This window comes from Acinonyx jubatus, chromosome A2, assembly GCF_027475565.1.
Source record: "Acinonyx jubatus isolate Ajub_Pintada_27869175 chromosome A2, VMU_Ajub_asm_v1.0, whole genome shotgun sequence".
In the NCBI taxonomy this organism is placed as follows: domain Eukaryota; kingdom Metazoa; phylum Chordata; class Mammalia; order Carnivora; family Felidae; genus Acinonyx; species Acinonyx jubatus.
The window spans coordinates 3,148,385-3,167,695 of NC_069383.1; the positions used below are offsets into that span (position 1 = coordinate 3,148,385).

The following is a 19,311-nucleotide window of genomic DNA, read 5'->3' on the forward strand; positions in this document are numbered from 1 at the left end:
GGATCCTGCTGCTGTGTTCTGGGGCCCGGCCACCCGCGTTTGGCTCACCCTCTGACCGTGGGCAGGTAACTTTCCTGGGCCTCAGTTTCCAGCTGTGTTACGTGGAGATGATTACCGTGACCGAATCCGGCTCATATCGTTTTGTGAGGATTAAACGTTATGCTCCCTGAAGCATTTAGAACGAGGCCAGGACACGGGGAACGCGAAGAAGACGATGTGAATGGTCGTCCCCGTATCCTAGAGGCGCCACACCATTTCCACGCAAAGGAACCTGTTCCGGCAGGGACTCAAAGCCAAGTCTCGCTGACCTGGAAGCCCACTTTCTTCCCGTGACACCTGCTGCCTCCCGCATTCTGAATCCTGTCTTCCTCTGTGTCTCTGGAGGCGGGCATTCACCGTTACTTTAGAGTAGTTATTACTGATGGGAGTGAGCTATTATGTATACGGTAGAATGTCTGTGGTACAGAAGGACACAGAGCAGGAGGCACGTCTCTTCCTACCCGGGTCCCTTGTCCCTGTGCCCTTTTCTGGAGTTGCTTACTGTTGCAAATTCACTGAGGATCTGTGAAAACCTCTGCTGTGCCTGCAGGCCCGGTGCTGGGCGTGGATCCCTTTCACTGTCTCGAGTGTGGTCTACAATGCGTATTGCTCAAAAGCTTGCCGATTTCACTTAGTCTGCCTCTTGGGTGAGCGATCCACACCCACACACGGAGACTGACCCTGTAACCCACCACGGCTGCGCTAGGTGCGTAAAATGTATTTACACCCTGGCAGCTATCAAACTCACTACGATCTGAACACTTGCAAAGTGAGCTCAGAGGTCACATTAACCAGGTCCTCTCTTCCCCCTTCAGCAGCTCAGGCCAAGCCCCCTCATTGCAGGGACACACGCGTCCCTCCAAGACAGCGATGCCAGAAGGCCAGGGGCTTGGAGACAGAAGGCAGGCAGCGGTCGGTGCTGGGGCCGGTGCTGTCTGAGGGCTGATGGGTGCTTAGGGGAGGAAATCTCCCGTTGATCCCTGGATGTGAAAAGACCATCGGGGTCTTTTTTGCCAAAGGGAACCCCTGGTCAAGAAGGAAACAGAAGATGTTTCCAGAAGCAGCACTGTGCATTGCTGGAAAAAGCCCAGCCTTGAGCTGCTGGGCCAGTACTGGATGCCAGGGAGAACGAGGCTGTGAGTACATTTCATGGGAAGGGTAGCACTCTAACGGCTGCTCAGCCACAGATGATTCTGGAACATTCCTCCAGAATTTAGTTAACGCGTGGTACTGTCTGGCAGGAGGCCAGTGAGAGAAGTTTCAGGACCTGCACGTGTAAAGCCCCCCAAGGCCCCCAGGATGCTGCTCTGGTCAACACTGGGACAACAGTCCCACTGTCACCCGCCAGGGACACCACCAGCCTCACCGTGGCGGTGTGGTGGCTGTCCTGACCCTGCTCACCGCGCGACTGGGTGGGGGGGGGGTGCTACAGGGGTTTTGCACACAGCTCGAGTGTAGAACCGAGCCATCAGCATCAATTAGTGGAGAAAATAAGCACGCGCTAACTCGTCTGGCCCGACGTGCCCCGGCCTGTCTCTGACAGCCGCGACACGGGTGCGTCTGCAGACACGGGATGAACGGAATACCAATCAGTTCCTTTTCCACGAGAAGAATGTGTCTCTCCAAGCGTGGAACAGAGTGGGTGTGCGAATACTGTACCTGTAAGCTGTAATTAGCCTTCCCCTTAATTAGCTGTGTAATGAGTTCTGCCGTGTGCTGGAAATGGATTTTTTCTGTTAAAGAAAACAAAAAAGAGGACAGTACGGGTTAAACCCAGCACACCATCAGGGGCGATGCAGGGAATGAGCGTCCCCGGTCCTCACCGTCAGCGGTTGCATGAATGATTAGAAACTGCTGCTCTTCCAGGGCTGACACTCGATGAGCCACCTTGGTCATCTGCACAGGCAGGGCAAGGGGACAGAGTTAGCGGGCCTCACCGCAGCCAGCGAGGTGTTCGTCCTGGGAGAAGCGGGGGCTTCGCAGGGGAGGGGAGCGCACGGAGCGTCCCAGAAGCCTCCCTGCATGAGCTCCTCTTAGGAGGAGGAAGGGGTGGAAGAGAAGAGGGCACAGGAGAGCTCCCTTCTGCCCACGGCAGGTGGCCCCAGAGGGCCACCATCTCAGCCGGTGCCACTGGGAGATGACACCCCGGCCAGAGAGTCCCGTGGTCCACGCGCAAATCCCAGCTTTGAAGCCAGGTCCTCCGGGCAACAGAAGTCCGGCCTCCCCCTCACGCCCTCCTCACCCCGCTGAAGAAACACCCAGGTGACACCTGCACTGAGTCACTTCGGTGGCTATGGCCTGGCAGGCGGTATCAGAGAACTTTTCTGTAGCCCAACCAGGGGCTTATCTCCTCAAAGCAGAACCAGCCTTGGATGAGGGGACCGGCAGTCACCCGTGCCGACGACCGTGGATCCCGGGACAGACCCTCTGCCCGTCCGAAGGCTTTCCTAACTCCCCTCCTTGCCTCTCGGGCGCCAGAAAGGGAAAGCAGACAGACCCGGGAGAGGCCCCGGTCACCAGGGTTCACGGCCCGGTGGAAGGTTTTCTCAGAGCGAGTTTGGTGGGGGAGAGGGGGAGCCCAGCAGGCCCGGGCAGGGAGCGTGGGCCCCAGAACTGGGCCGGGGGCCAGAGGGGCGTGAGAGAGAGGATTTCCGGAGGGGCGGCCCGAGCTCGCCCGATTCCCCATCCTGCCCACATGTACCTCGTATGCCCTGTTGTCAAGTCCGTGGAGGCCCAGGTACCTCTCGGAGAACGCAGACGCTGGAAACGAGAAGAGGGGGGCAGGGTTACCCGAGGGGAGCCGGTGCCGAGCCCCCCGATGCGGGGACGCCCTTGGCAGGGGGCTGGGGCAGGGAGGGTGGGCTCACCCACACTTTCAGGGCAAACGTTTGTTTCTAAAACACCGCCTCAGCCTGCGGGGCTTCACGCAGGTAATCAGACAGCACCCCGGTAACATTCGAGTGTCTTAGAGTTGCAATGGCTGGCTTTTAAGCAATACAGCAAAACCTCAACCGCGTGAAACAGTGACTCTGAAACCCCGTGAGCAGGATAAGCCCTCGCTTTGTTTCAAATACAGGAAAGGCTACAGATCCCGAAGAGCGACTGCCATCAGGATTTGCTCCTTTTCTGTTTTTGTTTTGTTTGTTTTTAAACACTAGGCATGTCCGCGTCCAGTCCTGGGTGAGGGTCTGACGTCTGCCTGTCGGCAGAGTCAGGCGGGAGGAAGCACCAAACACTTCTGCAGGGGGCAGGGGGGATCTTTCATTCTCTCTTTAATGTTGACTTGACGGTGTTGTTTCTTTACTGTTTGTTTATTTTTGAGAGAAAGAATGTGTATGAGCGGGGGCGGGGCAGAGAGAGAAGGAGTCACAGAATCCGAAGCAGGCTCCAGGCTCCGAGCGGTCGGCACAGAGCCCGACGCGGGGCTCGAACCCACAAACAGTGAGATCGTGACCTGAGCCGAAGTCGGACGCTTCACTGACCGAGCCACCCAGGCGTCACAGGGACACCCTTAATTAAGTGGAGACGGCACTGGAGGACTCCCCCACCTGCGGCTGTGACCTATCAAGGTGCAGGATGGTACATTTATGTGCATCCGAGTCAGGCACCTTTGAACCCGCATGATTAAAAAAATTAAGAAAGTCTCACTGAGTTGAAAAAAATCTGAAATACAGTACATGTATTCCCATGGGAAAACGAATTTTAAATTATTACGTGTTTGAAGGAGGGGAGAGCTGGGACTACAAGTTCAAGTTGGCATTAGAGCACTTTGTCAACGTGTCTTTTGTGAGCCTTTCGGCTGCAGGAGTCAGAGGTCCTCACAGTCCACGGGGTCCCGGGTGCTGAGATGGGGCACCGGGGAGGGGTCGGCCAGGGGACCCCTGGGTGGGTCTCGAGCTCCTGGTCTCGTGTGTCGGGAACGTGACTTACGGGTCTCGGGGGGTTGACCGGTTTCATTCAAACAAGTGACTGGAAGCCCTCCCTCCCCTTCCCAGGCTTCTGTCCAGGTTTCTCATTAGCCCGGGTCGCCTCCCACCCACCGTGGGTGCATGAAGCAAGGGAGGCGGGGAAGTGTGGCGGGACGGGAGGCATGGGGCCGTGCGGGGGCCTCGTCGCGTCAAGACCATTACCGTAGAGCTTGAAGTCTGTTATTGGAGAGAGAGCAGAGCCACAGGTGAAAAGCTGACCCTGGTTTTCACCCTTCGCTGGGAGTATGTAAGTGCTCAGGTACCCGCCGTAGTCCTGCGAGAGACAGAAAGGGGGACAAGTGGGCAACGCGTCGAGGATTCTGTCACGACAACAGCCTCCGACGTAGGTCAGCGACTCAGCGGCCACTGTCATGTAGTTTCTGCCAAAAAGCAAAAAAGGATGAGAGGCAAACACCTTGCCAGTTAGATATTGCATGAGGCACGCCTCCCGTCTGTGGGCCTGGGGTCGTGGGAGCCACGTGACGGGAGCGGCGGTCGCGGGTCAGGAGCTGCGCGTGAGGTTCTCGTCAGGCCCCTTCCGAACCAGCATATTCCTGCAGCGCCTCGTGCTGCCTTCCTGACTCCAGCGGACCCAGCCACGTGAGGTGACGGTCAGGGGCCAACAAGGAGCCTGTGTCAAAGGGCCCGGGGGCTGGTCGGCCAGAGTGCCCGGCTCAGGGCCGACAGGGGGCACGGCAGGTCCTTCTCGTCCTACAGTCCCTCTACCTTGGGGCTGGCACGCAAGGCCGCTGCTTGAACGCGGGCCTTCCGGGGAGAGTGAAACGTCACATGCTATCTGCCACGGGCACCTTCAAGGCTGCTTGGTTCAGATGTGCTCTGTCTCCAGATCCCAGAGGAGTGGGACACAGATGAGATGCTGCGATGAGCGGCGGTGGGAAGGGACAGGGGCGCGGGCTCGAGACAGCCAGGTATGTTAAGGATATGGGGGCTGCTAACGGTGTTGTGTGGGCGTGTGTGTGTGTGTAGGGAGTCTGTGTGTGCATGAGTGTGCGCATAAGTGTACACGGGGGGGGTCTGTGTGTTCTGTATGGGAAGGCGTGTGTGTGGGGTGTGGGTGTATGTGTTGTGCATGTGGGTGTGTGGGTGTGTGAATGTGTGTGTGTTGGGTGGGAGGATCGTGTGTGAAGGAGCCATACACCTGACAGAGACTCTGTGTGTAGCCCGTGCTGTGCCAAACTCACTGTAGAATTAACCGTTATGACCTATATGCTCGTTACATTATAACTTAATAGCGTTCCTTCAACACAACACGCATGTCTTATCTTAATGACAGTAAAAGTGTCTTTTTGGTTTCTGGTTAATAATTTTCATTGTCAGTGGAATCTGGAAGTCCTTAAAGTCATTCTGCCATCTGTTTTCAAAAAAAGTGTGGACTGACAACACCAAATGCTGGTGAGGACGTGGAACAGGGAACCTTCACTCACTGCCGGCTGGGATGCCACACGGGGCAGCCACTTTAGAAGGCAGCGTGGGGATTTCTTACAACACTAAACACACTTTTTACCCTGTGACCCAGCAATCGTGCTCCCTGGTATTTATTCAAAGGAGGGGAAAACTTTTATCCACACAAAAACCTGCACATGGAGGGTTCCCTCAGCTTCATTCATAATTGCCAAAACTCGCAAGTCGGTGAACGGACCAATGGGCTGTGGTACGTGGCTATTACTCCGTGCAGAGAAGTAACGAGCTATGGAGCCCTGAGAAGAGCCTTAAACGCGTACTGCTCAGTGAAAGAAGCCCGTCTCAAGAGGCTGTGTGAGTGTTTGAGGAGGAGCAAGCACTGAACAGAGACAGGCCCAGGCCAGGGGCCGTGACCCGGCAGGCAGTCCATAGGGCAGCAACTTTCCCGGGTGGGTGCGGGTGGGTGATAGATGCCGACGCCCAGAGTTACGCTTACAGATGATCCGACTGGCTCTGAGCTCCTCTCGGGCAGTGAGTGGGTCTCCGCCAGCATGGAATGAAGCTCCAGAACGCTGCGCCTGAGAGAGAAGCCCCTGGGCCCTCCCCTTTACCGCCTCACCTCTGGTGGTGCCAGCGGGGGTGTGGGAGGGGTGTCTGGGGTCACCCGCCCATGGTGCCACGTCTCAACTGTACACTGGCCCCACAGAACGCTGGGCACGGAAGGTCCGGAGGCGATGACATTAGAGGTAGTCCTGTGATTACCGATTACCGTTCGAGTCTCCACCTGCACTGCGGTCACTGAGGTGCTCCCCGAGGGCCTGTGCTCTGAGTGTCCCCTTGGAGGGGCGATGGATCTGTGTCTATCCATCTGTGCCTGTGCCTTGCGAAGTCTAAGGCTCACGGATCCAGGCTGTCTAAGAATGGGGGGGAGTGTGTGCCCAGGTGGTACCAGGTGGCCCCCCACAGGCCTGCCTTGCAGCCCCGGGGCCTGCACAGCACCAGCTGGGCCACCCTGAGGAACGTGAACTGCCGACTCCTTCCACGTCAGCTAACCTGACTAGTGCACATAAAGATACGCGGAAATAAAGGCTCCTGCGTTCCCTCGTTTCCTGGGGCACCACATCAGGCACCATGGCGGGCTTGCATAAGAAAAGTAACTAGGAACCTAATGAATCTGGCTTGTTTTTCTTTCCTTCTAGATAACAGAGAGAGTGAAACTCTAATAAATAAGCTGGCCAAATGGTGGCTGCCCTTGCTGGAATCGCTAAGCGTCCAACCTCTCGCTCTTAAAAAAACGTAGCTGCTCTCATAGCACCGGCCGAGAGACGTTCTGAGCAAATCAGACCGGGCCTGGGTGATGGCAGTGCTCTCGATGGGATGGGTGCTGGGCACAGGCTCACCTTCCCAAACACGGCCACACGCGCCTTATCGATGTACTGTTCCTTCAGCATCATCCTGCAAGGCCAAAGAAGAGAGGGCTGAGTGACTGTGCACCTGCATGGTGGCCCAGAGCCGTGCTTTCCCACCATTTCAGGCACGAAGACCCCCCATGTAAATCAAAGGAAGTATTGGAATTCGAAGGTAATTGTTGCTTTTCTCTATTCAGCGCACAGGTAGCTTGCCCATGTTAGAAACCTCAAAGTGCCCTCACAGGAGCTGTCCAGGTGTGTAAAACTTGCCGACCGAGAGCCAAGAATGCAAAGCAGCTGATGCCGATCCGGAGACCAGGCCCTGCTGGGTCCCTGTCCTCTGCTCCAGTCTGCCCCTCGCTTGGACCATGTGGCTTCTAGCCACCCCAGACTCTGGGCGTGTCCTGCGGGGTTGGCCTGGAGAACAGACACTCTGGTTCTGTGCTTGGAGCCACGGTGCTGGGCTCCCAATCCACCTGCAATGTCCTTTGTCCCCAACTCCCAGGTGGGGGTCCCTGTCTTGCACCTGCTTGGTGGCAGACTCAGCCCTGCCTTGTGCTTCCTGCCTTGCCCAGCGCTGTCCGGGTCCCGCCTTGCCCTTGCCAGAGTCTCACTGCTCTCCCCGGTCACCCCTTTTCCCCACGAAATGACGGGAATCTTCCTGGTTTCCGGGCCCTAATTCAGCAGCAGGGGTCCTGCTACCTGCTGGCACGTGACCGGCTGCTTTCCGGATCTCTGCAAGTTGCTTCCTTCCACGCATACAGCCCGCTGCCAGAGCCCCTCCCTGCACTGCTCCTTCTGTTTCTATCTGCTTCTTGGCGGTTATTCCTTTGTTTCTGTTTTCTGTGTTCTGCTGGCAGGCTGGAGCCACCCCATCCCTGATAACCGCCCTTCTCAGCCTGAAGGGTGTCTAAAACTCTGGGTACCAGCCCTCAGAGACAGTTTTTTTCCTTAAGATGACTCCCCCACCCCGCGTCCCAGGACAAGGCCAGTCCTCCGTGGTCAGCACCGCGCTTCCATGGCCAACGTCCAAGGTAAATGGACACAAGTTCCTGGGGGCTGAGGGCCCAGCTTGAAGCAGCAATGTCCCCGACTTTTCCGACGGAGGAAGGTGGCGAAAACAGCTGAAGCTGGTCCTTGAGACGACCAGCCCCACAGGAGCAGAAAAGAGAAGAAAACCAGAGTGGACAGGTTACGAATGTGTCTCAGCATTTGAACAGAAATACTAACAGCGTGAGCAGGATCCGGAAACAAGGGAGAGATACGACAAGTAGGTCCACAGAAAGTTACTCAAGTGAGAGAAAAGGCAGCACACCTCAACTGTGATGCTCCAGCCCTGGGGACTTACAGCACTTTAATAAACTTGCTTTTGAAAAATGTTGTGTGGGTGTCATAGGGTAGCCCCGTAGACCTCCAATCACCTCTGCCAGACTCGGGATGTGGAGGTCCACATGCGCGCGTGCACACACACACACACACACACACACACACTGGGTCGTGGGCTGCAGAGTGCTGCCCACGTATCTGGACCCAGCAGGGACATTTCTGCAAGTTCCCTGACTTCCTCCTGGAGACCCAAACCCTGGATTTTCAGACGTGCATTTGGGCACACGTGAGATGCTCTGGCTCAGCCAGCGTTCACAACCAGCCCGCCGGGGGGTCCCACGAGGATGCTGCCCCACGGCTGGACGTCCAGATCACACTTGCTGGGATCCACGTGGCAGTCTGTGGGGACCACGGAGTGTGGTGTGGGCGATGTGCACCACAAAGGGCTCCATTCCAACTTGGAAAACACCTTGGATTTCCTTTCTCAGCTCTGCTTCCAAGTCCACAGGCGGCCCAGGGTCCGGCAATCCCTTCACCTAATTACCTGGCCACTCACTTCTTGATCTAAATGCCAGAAACCTTGGTAATGATCCTCATTTTTCTGGAGTCTTCCAAGAGTGGTTGTTTTTCCAATACCAAATATTTTTATTATCTTGTGCTTCTATTTTCATTAATCAACCAAGCAAATCCCATGTGATGATTTTTTTATGGTGACTAGAACTGCAAATTAAGGAGAGCCCGATTTCACATGCAGGTAGCGCTTTTTTTATTACTGGGGTTGTCTGAGGCCTCGTGAAAAGCAGAGGCAGAACCCATCAGAGTGCTTTCTTTTTTAAAAAAAAATTTTAACATTTATTTATTTCTGAGAGACAGAGAGAGAGAGGGAGACACAGAATCCGAAGCAGGCTCCAGGCTCTGAGCTGTCCGCACAGAGTCTGATGCGGGGCTCGAACTCACAAATGGCGAGATCATGACGTGAGCTGAAGTGGGACGCTTAACCGACTGAGCCACCCAGGCGCCCCATGGGTGTCTTTCTTAATGGAGCGTGTTCTGAGTCTGGTTCCTTGCTGATTTGCAGAGGCCCAGGGGGGGATGGGCTCCAGCCCTCAAGATGCATCGTCTCCTGGGGGAGGGCGGACTAACACGGTGACAAGGCAGCAGCACTGATGATGTGGCATGATGGGATGTATGTCCGTTGTGTGGCGTGGTCACTGCTAAAGGAGCCTAGCGCAGCGAGGGGGACCCGAGGGGGAGCCGTGCGCTGGTCAGGGTGGGTGGGAACCATGTGGACGGGAGAACACCTGGGAGATGGCGGCACGGGGTCCTGGGTGAGCGGGGCTGTTTGTGGGGCAGTGTGGAACTTCGGGGGGGACAGGGTACAAGTTTGCACCCTGCGTGCCGTCCCTCCTCCCTTGAGAGAAGCAGCCCTGAGGGGGCTGCCGACCACCGGCGGTCACATCTTCTGACCCTCCGTGGCGTCCACAGCATCCCAACCCGGGGACTGAGTGCGGCAGGGGCCCTACGGCCACGCCCGGCTGCCTGGCATGGGATCCTGCCCTGTCTCGGCGATGGGCTCCCGTCATGCTGGCGGGGACTCTCAGAGCCTCGCTGCCACCAGAAGCCCCCGTACCCGCTTTGTCCTCCAGGCCCCTCCCCTTTCCACGGTGTCAGACTCCACTGCAGTCTGGTGGCCACCCCGGCATCCTTTGCAAACAGCCCTGCCGACACCGTCTGCTAAGTCCACGCTGGCACCCTTCTTGGGGACCCCAGCTGACACAGGTGCCACGGTCCACACGGCTGCCTCAGAGTGGGGGAAGCCCCCAGCCAGAGCCTGGATCTGGCAAGAAAGAGGGGGCAACGGTGGCGGAAGGGGGAAGAAACATGGCCAGCGCCTTCTTCCAGCTCGGTGCGACAGGCGGGGGCTCCTGACTCCGGCTCTGAGGCAGGGCGCCCTGCCCACCTCCACGTGCACTCGCTGACCAGCCTGGGGACTCTGCCTCGAAACGCCTCCCAGGCGCACCCCACCTTGCCACCTGGCGGTCCCCAAAGCACCCACTCACGGACGCCGTGGTCCTGCCCAGTCGGCCGGGACCGTACCCTCCTGGTGGGTCTGTCCTTGACCCCCCGTGGGCCACAGCTTGGGCAGTGATAGCCAGGGGCAGTCGCCCCGCCTGCTGGGCTGGTCTCTGGGGGCCACGAGGCCACACCCACGTAGCAGCCAGGGCTGGGGAAGGTTCCTCGTCTCCCCACCCTCTTCCTTCTTCGTCCCCACGGGCGTCTCCTCCTTTCCGCTTCCCCTCGCTCACTGTCCACGGGGCTCCGCTGAGCTCGGTGCCTCCGAGGATGAGCCCTACGAACAGCCACAATGGCTCCCGTGTCCTCTGGCGTCTAGTGGGTTCTGCCAGTGGGGGGAGCGGGCAGGGGGCACGGCCCCCGTCAGGTGCTCCCTCCCCGTGGCCGAGGTTCTCTTCTGGGCCGGTAGCTGCTCCTGCTGTGGCTACCGCAGCCTCACTGGCTGTCCCTGACCCTGCCCGCGCCCCCGCAAACTGCACGGTGACCCGTCTGCCCCCTGTAATGACTCAGTTTGAGCGCCAGGACGCTGACCCACGCGACTTGCTGCACCGCTGCCAGAGTCACGGTTCCGAACAACAAAGCTGACCCTGCCACCTCCTTGCCGAAAACACCTCTTGCGGAACTGCTCCTATAGGGCAAGCAGCAGCTCCTCAGGACCATGTGGGAGGGATCTCACAATCCAGCCCTGTCCTACCTCCCCCCCCACGGCCCACGCACACTGTGGTGTTCTGGTGCTCAGCGTGCCCCGAACAGCAGTGCCTTTGCATTGCCTCGGGTCTTCGCTTACGATGTGTTCTCCCCTGGGAATGTGTATCTCCCGCGTTCGGCCTGACAGATCCCTAGTAATCCTTTGAGGTCTTGCCCACAGGCCACCTCCTCCCAGAAGCCCCTGAGGCAGGGCTGTTTGCTTCTGTAGCCTGTGCTGCGAGCGTGAGTGTGGTTCCGCCCTGTGCCGCACGGCTGCCCTCTCCCCTAACGCAGCGGCCGGGCCTGGGGGGGATCCGCTCGCGTCGGCTGCGAGGACAGCTGCTGACCCAGTGGGGCTCCAGGACAAGACACGAGGTGGACGAAGACGGGAGAACCACAGAAGGGGTGGGCCAGCCTCAGGGTCTCTCAGACTTCTGATACCACGGGGTGATTGCTCTCTGAAGTGAAAATACAGACCCGACCGCACACAGAGCTTGCAGAGTTCTCCCTGGCGTGGGCGAACCCTGGGCCTCGGCTTCCTGCAGGTCTTAAGGTGGCTGTAAGGTTTTCATCAGTTCGTGTATCCTGGTGTTGGGAAGCTTGGTCTGTCGGTTGACATGCTGTCTTTCCGGAACGGGTTCTGCCTTGGTTTTTGAACAGATGGCCGGATCAATCCTTAGTTTTGAAAACGCCTAGAGTGTGAAACAGCCTTTTTGCTCTCTGGTCCCTGTGCTCAGAGGGGAGAGGCTAGACACGGCCAGGCGCCTGCAGGGGTGCGGGCCGCGGGTGCGCCTGAAGGACACTGCGTCCTTCCTTCCGGGGCCCCTGGAGCCAGAGGCCCTGCTACCATCCGAGAGGGCTGCTGACAAAGTCCCGCCGCGCCCCTTCCCTTTTCCGGAGGGGCCTCCCTCGGTGGACACCTGCTGGCTGGCCCCGCCCCCACTGCTCCGCCCCTCCTGCACAGAACCCACGTGGCTGTCCACCCTCCTTCCCCCCGCTGGCAGGGATGGGGGGACCCTTTAGGTCTCAGGGTGACGGCCCACACCTCTCACTTGCCGGTGACGGGTTCTGGACCAGGCAGGGGCACGTAAGGAGAGGTTGGCTGGGGGCTTCTGGGGAGGCTCCTCCCTTCCTTTCTGGAAGTTTCTGGAGGTGGCTCGCTCCCCAACCTCTTGGAGGCGAACGGAGAGGCCCGGAATGAGGTGCTCCTGGTAGCCATGCTGTGGGCACGAGGAGAGTCACTCCAGGTGATGCCCTCACGGCCAGCTGAGCAGGGGGACGCGGAGAGCCGGGCTTTGAGTGGCATGGCCGGGTCTGTGTGTCCATCCGTCCTGAGGCCACCATCACTCTAGCTTTCAGAGCCAATACAGTTCCTTTTTTTTTTTTTTTTTTTTTTTTACTATTTATTTTTGAGGGACAGAGCACGAGCAGAGGAGGGGCAGAGAGAAGAAGACGCACATTCTGAAGCAGGCTCCAGGCTCCGGGCTGTCAGCACAGAGCCCGACGCGTAGCTCGAACCCATGAACTGGAAGATCATGACCCGAGCTGAAGTCCGACCCCACTGAGCCCCCGGGGGCCCCTAATGGCTCTTTATTTTTAAAGCTCGGTGGCCATGGTGTGCCTGCTCCCTGGCACAAACGTCCCGGAGGCGTCCTCAGAAGCTTCCCCCTCTCTGCATTTTCCACGGGGCACTTACAGGGCCTTGGACACATCACGTCCTCAGCCAGGGGGCGTCCTCACCCGCCCCTAGCAGGGGGCACCACTCACTCATCACTCACGTCCCAGTCACTCAAAAGTGATCCGACTGCCCGCCCGCCACGGGCCACCAGCCTTCTCAGAGCCGAGAGAGATCCGAGATCCGTCTGGAAGAGTCTGGAAAGTGAACTGTCCAGACCGCGGAGCACGAGCCCGGGAGGCGTGTGGGGGATGGGATGGCACCCCCGGTGAAAGCGTGTCAGCCTGTGCCCTGGACCCTCCACGGGGAGGAGCGCGGTGCCGCCCAAGTCCACGGCCCTCCCATCCACCCTCCTGCGTGGGAGCCAGCCTCAGCAGGACTGGCGCACAGGCCCCTGAGTCCTTCCCGGGACAGCAGCGCACGCGGTCGGTCGCTGCGCTCCGGCCCTTCCCACTGTCCTTAGGGCGAGGAGGGGAGACGCTCCTGGGTCCTGTTCGCCCCCGCACCTACCGCCCACCTCCCCTGCCCTCCCCTGTCCTCCCCCGCCCTCCGAATGGTCTCTGAGCACCCCGCCACGCTGGGGGCCTCACCGCACGGCCTCCGTCTGGTCCTTCTCCTCCAGGGTGCCCAGCCGCCGCCCCACCTCGTGCAGGAGCTTGGTCCCCTGGAAGCCGCTGCCGCGGCCGTCGCACTTGAGCACCACGGCCCCGTGGCTGCTCACCATCACCGTCTCCCAGCTCACCTGGAACCGCTCGGCCACGCTCTGGCCCCCGGGGGTGCCGTCCCTGCAACACAGGCCCTGCCTCGCGCATGCGCTGTGGCCCGGCGCTCCTCCCCCTCCCCTGCGCTCTCCCCTCCTCCCCCCTCCCTTCCCCTCCCCGCTCCTGGGCTCCCCCCTCCCCTGCGCTCCGCACTCCTCTCCCCTCCCCTCCCCGCTGCGCGTCCCCCTCCCTCCCCCGGGCTCCCCCCCTCTCCTCCCCTACACTCCTCTGAGGAGTGTGTATGCAGGGGCGTGTGTACCTACGAGGTGTGTGTCTGGGGTGTGTGTGAGAGAGGCAGGTGTGTGGTGTGGGCGTGTGGGAGAGGGGTGGGCAGCGTGCCAAGGCTGCGCAGACGGTGGGGTGGGTGACTGTGACACGGCACCAGATCGTGGGTTCCAGGCGGCGGGCGCGTGTGTGAGGGCTGAGGCCCGAGGACAGGAGCGGCTGAGGAGCGCAGGGCTGATCAGGTCACTGGACCTGGGTGACCCCGCTCACTCCTAAAGCACCGCGGACGGCCCCACTCTCTCCCGGACTCTTTCCGGTCACCGCGGGGGCAGTGGCTCCAAGAGGCCAGGCCCGAGCCTCGTCAGGGTTTCCCTGGTGCCCCTGCCTTGAAGGAACCCTGGGGGGGTGGGGACAGTGCTTCGTCTGGTGGCGTGTGCCTCACCCCCGGGGGGGCACAGGCCAGCCCCGTCTAAGCCTCAGGGCAGCTGGGCAGCATCTGAGGTGCCCGTGAGAGCGTGCTGTCCCCGGTCAGGACCCCCTCAGCGGTGGCGACAGCGGCTCTCTGTTCTCCAGACCCCGCCAGAGGGCTCATTCACGCACAAACAAAACGTCTGAACTAAGTCCTTGTTGGCAGAGGAGCAGCATTCAAGGCAGCTTGCTGCTCAGGCCCTGCCACCCTGGTGCCAGCTGGGGAAGCCAGCGGGTCGGCCGTGCCTGCCCCCCCGTCCCCTCACTTCTTGGGGGACCTGTGCCCGGTGGGGGGGGGGGCGGTGCTCAGAAGGCCTCTGTCCTGTGACGTGCTGCCCGCCTGCGGGACCAGCTTTGCTGTCCGTCTCTGGGCCTGGTCCCGGAGCAGGAGTGGATCGGGGCTCGGGGCTCGAGCCCCCCTTCCTCTACCAGGCGGCTCCCTGACTTGTGAGTGTGGCCTGCCACCTGCTGGCGGCCAGCCTGTCTTCAGTTTGCAGGTTGCAACCTCCTTTCTCGAGCTCGCCATCTCCTATGGGCGCGGTGGTTGTTTTCCGTGCTGTTACTGAGCCCCCCCCCGGCAAGGACCCCGAGAAAGAAAGAGGCGACAATACTCACACCACCAGGAGCAAGGGGTAGTGCGCCGTGTCGGTGAAGGTCGCGGGCTTGAGGATCTGAACGGGGAGGTCTAGGCAGGAACAGAGCACAGGGCCGCACGTTAGGGACAGCACAGACAGGGAAGGAAAGAGCCTTGGCCCCGGTGCCAGAAAGGCCCTCTGGAGGGGACATGGTGGGTCCCCACCCCGCCTTCCTGGGGCTGGCCCTGAGTTTTCTCTCCGTGCCTCCGGCCTGCTGAGTGACCTTGGGCAAATCACCCACAACCATCTTGAGGCTGAGTCTCTCCATCCAAAGCTTAAATTCAACCTCGCAAACAGAGCGAGCGGAAAACCAGAAAAGACCAAAACGCCACAAGCACTTGTTAAGAGCCGAATTCTAGGCTGCGAGAAATGAACCCCCAAGGGTGACGTTCGTCAGTTAAGTGGGGACAGATACGGGGGAGCCATGGGGACGGGGACAAGATGAGCCCAGGGGGCCAGTGGTGAGGCCGGGGGGCCAGCCCAGAGGGACGGGCCGAGAGCCGGGGGATCCCTGCAGAGGCGGGCGCTGGAGGACAGCTGCGCGACCCCCTTCGGATCTTGTCCTGGGCAGCGAGGGACCCAGTGTGGGAGGGGGGAGGGTTGCCTTCCCACTTTCTTCTGCAACCCCCAAAACAAGCCTTCCTGCCCACGTTAGAAATTGTTTATTGATGTTAACTATGACCCAGATTAGCGATTACATTGGAATTAGTAGCTTTTTCAGTACAATTACTACGGATACATCCCAGGCTCAGGGGGCGGGGGCGGGGGTCGGCTTAGCAGCCTGCTGTGACCGGGGCCTCATTACTGATTCTGGCTGAATGTTAATGACTTGCAAATTAGATCAATGGCCCAGGGACCGGCCAAAAGGCGTCGGACTTTATCATTGCAATATCCATAAAACATGGTCTGGGCTGCTCTGGGCCAACGATAAGCCCGCAGGCCGACCTTGGCCACGACAGGCTGCATACAGCGCAGGGAGCCCTTCCCGAAGATGGATCGCTTCCCTCGGGAAAGCCTTCACCTCTGGTGCCATTCGGTGAAAAAAACAAAACATAACGAAACGAGACATGTCGGTAGGGTCACGTTTTTCAGATCTTTGGGGGGCCCCAAAGGGGTGACATTTAGGTGCCCTGCACCTAATGCATTTAGGTCCCTGCACACACCTGCTTTTCCAGCACCTGTGTTCCCGTCTGCCACGGAAACTTCATGCTGGAGAGAAATCTCAAGTGGCAAGGGTGGGACAATTGATTGTTTCCGAAGGTCTTTTCTCTGCATTTCTGGAGGGGATGGCGTCCACCCACCATCCATGCCACTACTGTGGCAGCAGCATGCGGACAGGCTTGAAGAAGGAGGGCGCTGGGCCCAGCAGAGAAGCAAACATGTAAAGGAGCACGGTCTGGCCTCAGAGGCTGTGGTAGGAGGCAAGGGGTGTGGGGAAACGCGAGGGAGTGTTCCGGAAAACTTGCTGACGGGGACGGGGGTTGGGGCAGGAGGCGGAAGTCTGGCCACGGAGGGCCACCGGGACGGCTTCACAGAGTGTGGCACGTGCCAGGGCCCTGTGCGCGCTGTCGTTGTGAGCCGTGGACACACAGCCCCACGTCCTCACACCGCACTGGGCCCTGCACGTTACGGAGCCCATCTCGGGGTCTTCAGATATAGACACAGAAGGGAGAGGGGGTCGGAGCAAACCTGGAGATGGCCGGTCCACTTACTCATCCGTCCTCCCACTCCTCCCTCCCTCCATCCAGCATCTGTTAAAATCATCTTATCTTCTTGCCCTTTGGATCTTCCTCGTGGAAGGAAATGACAAAACTCTGCTGTTTACTTAAGGGTTCTCATGAGTTTCAGTGTCCAAGTAACTGGACTCCAGGGCCGGCATGAAAAACGGAACGAGTCAAGGACGCCATCCGTGTGGGCAGGCCACATTTTCCCTTGACCTACTTCTTTGGAACAGGAGGGGCCACCGACAAGAATCTCTGTCGCAGAATACGCCAAACTGACCAGAGTGGCTTTCTTTCTAGAACACGCTCCGACAGGGACGGGGGCGGGATTTGCGACAAACAAGCGGTTACTGGTTGGTTACTCGGCTGAATCCACCAGGAGCTGGCGACACTCTCAGGGCACACGCCCCACTTCAGGAGAGGCGTCCACTGTCGCCCGCGAGGCGCGGGGTTACTTGATGTCCCAATGGCAGCCCGACAAGAGCTGCTGTGTTACAGGCTTGCCGTGCTCTTCCCGCTGGCATCTCGCTGGTTCTTACGCTCGCCATCAGAGCTGGGGTTCCCGTGGCTCTTGTGGGTCCTCATACGCTGCCTGGACCCGGGCCCTTTCTGCTCCCTTCTTTTTAGTTCTACGATTTCCCCTGAGCCCTGATGGAGGCATCTGTGTCCTAGTCTCTCCGCGTCTACGTCTTTTTAATTTACCGCTTCTCTCCCTCTCATGAATAAGCAGGCCTGAGCTGGGCCTGCTGGGCTTTCGGCTCCCTGGGCACCCAACGCTGTCCGTGGTTCCACGGACCGTGGTTCCAGCTGAGTGTGTCCTGTGGCATCTGAGTGCATCTCATGGACACCCAGGGGAAAACCAACTGGCAGGGAGACGGTGGGAATGACCCCCGGGCCTGTGGGAAGGGACCCCCGCGGCCCTAACCACATTTCTGGGCCAGGGCAAATCGCCACAGCCCCCGTTTGTGCTTTTCCTATTTGTTTCTTCTCCCATCTCTAGACCCTTCCTTATTTATTTCCTTCACCGTCTCCTTCATCAGAGGGATCACCTTTGAGGTGTTTTATAAGGGAAGCCTCTGGACCCAGGGCTGGGGGGCAGGGATTTGAAGTACACCGTATTTCCCGACTCTCAGAGATGAATATGTAACCTCACATGCATCTCTAGCTATGTATAGAAAAGTTCTAACGTCATGTGACCCCACAGGGAAAGAATAGGATTGGGATGTTTTGGCATGTGGTCTCTGGATGGACGGAAGGTGCTTCCAAGTCAGGGGTCCCTCTGTGCCCACTGACCGCCGGGGCTCTCCCACGGGCTGGGAGTCCAGGTCGGCCTCCTGACTTACCCCACAGCGAGCGCCGGCTGGGGCTGCTCCCTGCTCTGGACCGCATGCTCTCCTGTGTGCCAACCTAAAGCCCGCTCCAAGGATCCCGTCCAAGCCCCACCTTCTTGGGAACCTTCCCATGATCCCAGCCCACTCTCATGCTCTGTTCTGAACTCGTGGGCCATTTGCTTTCTGCTCTAAAGGATGCAGCTCGACCACGTGTACTGTTTGGGTCAGGCTGATCTTGTTTCATGGGGGAGAGCCTTGGCTCCTGACCATAGGAGATCAGTCTGTTAGGTAGCTGTGTCTTCGCTAACAAGGAGGTACTTAATAATGCTCTGGGTCCACTGGCCTAGGTGATGAGCCATTGTCCCCCTGTAAGGGACTGGGTAGAGAAAGAGCTTCCAGTGATGGTCTGGACATCACTAATCAATCTCAATACTCTCCCATTGACCACTGGTGACCTTCTACTCCTCTTCAACCAAGAGCTCTAACAGTTACCATCAATCAGTCGAGTTTTCTCAAGAGAGGAGACCCATTTACCAACCTCAGAGGTGATGGGTAGATGGACCTGAATGAAGGACTCCGTTGATACCTTCAAGGGGGAAATCTAAATCGTTTAAGAGAAGGGTGCCATCTCCCAGAGTAGGCAAGTCTGGAGGGGGATAGAGCTCAGGGGGAAAGACAGACGTATCTGGGGCATTTTGCATGTGGGGTTTCCAAAGGTAAACATCTGGTGGGCAGTTAGGATGCCAGGGCTGGCTGGGTTGACTAGGGAGCCAACCGAAGAGAGGAGGATTGAACCTTTGGGGACCCCGCGTCCCCCCCTGGAGCTATGAGTGCAACCAGTGCTCTGGGGCTACAGTGCCTGGTGGGTTCCAGCACAGCATTGGAGCTCATAAAAGCCTATTGGATGCACGAATGGACAGTTCAGGACCAAGAAGGAAACAGAAAAAGCAGAGTTCTGGGTGCTTCTTGGGTTGTTACAACACATCAGTCCTCCATTACATTATTTCCCCCATTCTGAGGATACCCCCTTGGCCCATGATCAGCACTGACAGGTTAGACGATGAAGCAGAAAAATACCAAATGGAACAGGAAAGGAATCCCCACACGGAGGACGTTTTCTCTGGATGGTGTCATGACATGTCCCCCCCAAAGGAGAGAATTCCAGCCTGGGACCTTATTTAAATTGTCAGCCTCTGGAGGAGAGGCTTTTTTTTTTTTAAATTGCCAGAGAAGCATCTTGATTCTCAGCACAATAGCTTGGTGCAGGATGCTTTCCCCCCATGAGCCCCGCCTGAATCTCTTCCTTGCTGGCTGGAATGCATTTCTAGCCATGAAGCCCAGCGAGTGTGGTGCAGGGGGGAGCCTCAGATGCACAGTAACCTACTGCTGATGGTTGGGCTGTTTCAGAGTAGATGTTTGCTTTCCTTGTAAAAAGGACAATGCAGGGGCGCCTGGGTGGCTCAGTCAGTTGAGTGAACGACTCTTGATTTTGTCTTAGGTCATGACCAAATGGTTCGTGGGATTGAGTCCCACGCTGGGCTCTGTGCTGAAGGTGCAGAGCCTGCTTGGGA

General features: G+C 58.6%; 1 protein-coding gene across 5 annotated transcripts in view; it reads right to left on the minus strand.

Annotated features, from left to right (window-relative positions):
* The window catches only part of DPP6 (dipeptidyl peptidase like 6), a 944,937-nt gene that overhangs the window by 2,228 nt on the left and 923,398 nt on the right, over positions 1–19,311 (minus strand). For all 5 annotated transcript variants that reach the window (XM_027051282.2, XM_027051281.2, XM_027051278.2 and 2 more), the window contains 7 exons: positions 14,669–14,738; positions 13,190–13,384; positions 6,830–6,884; positions 4,170–4,281; positions 2,741–2,799; positions 1,863–1,935; positions 1,699–1,772 (listed from right to left, as the gene is read on the minus strand). In XM_027051282.2, coding sequence (XP_026907083.1) covers positions 1,699–1,772; positions 1,863–1,935; positions 2,741–2,799; positions 4,170–4,281; positions 6,830–6,884; positions 13,190–13,384; positions 14,669–14,738 — 638 coding nt within the window. The remainder of the gene's footprint in view (positions 1–1,698; positions 1,773–1,862; positions 1,936–2,740; positions 2,800–4,169; positions 4,282–6,829; positions 6,885–13,189; positions 13,385–14,668; positions 14,739–19,311) is intronic.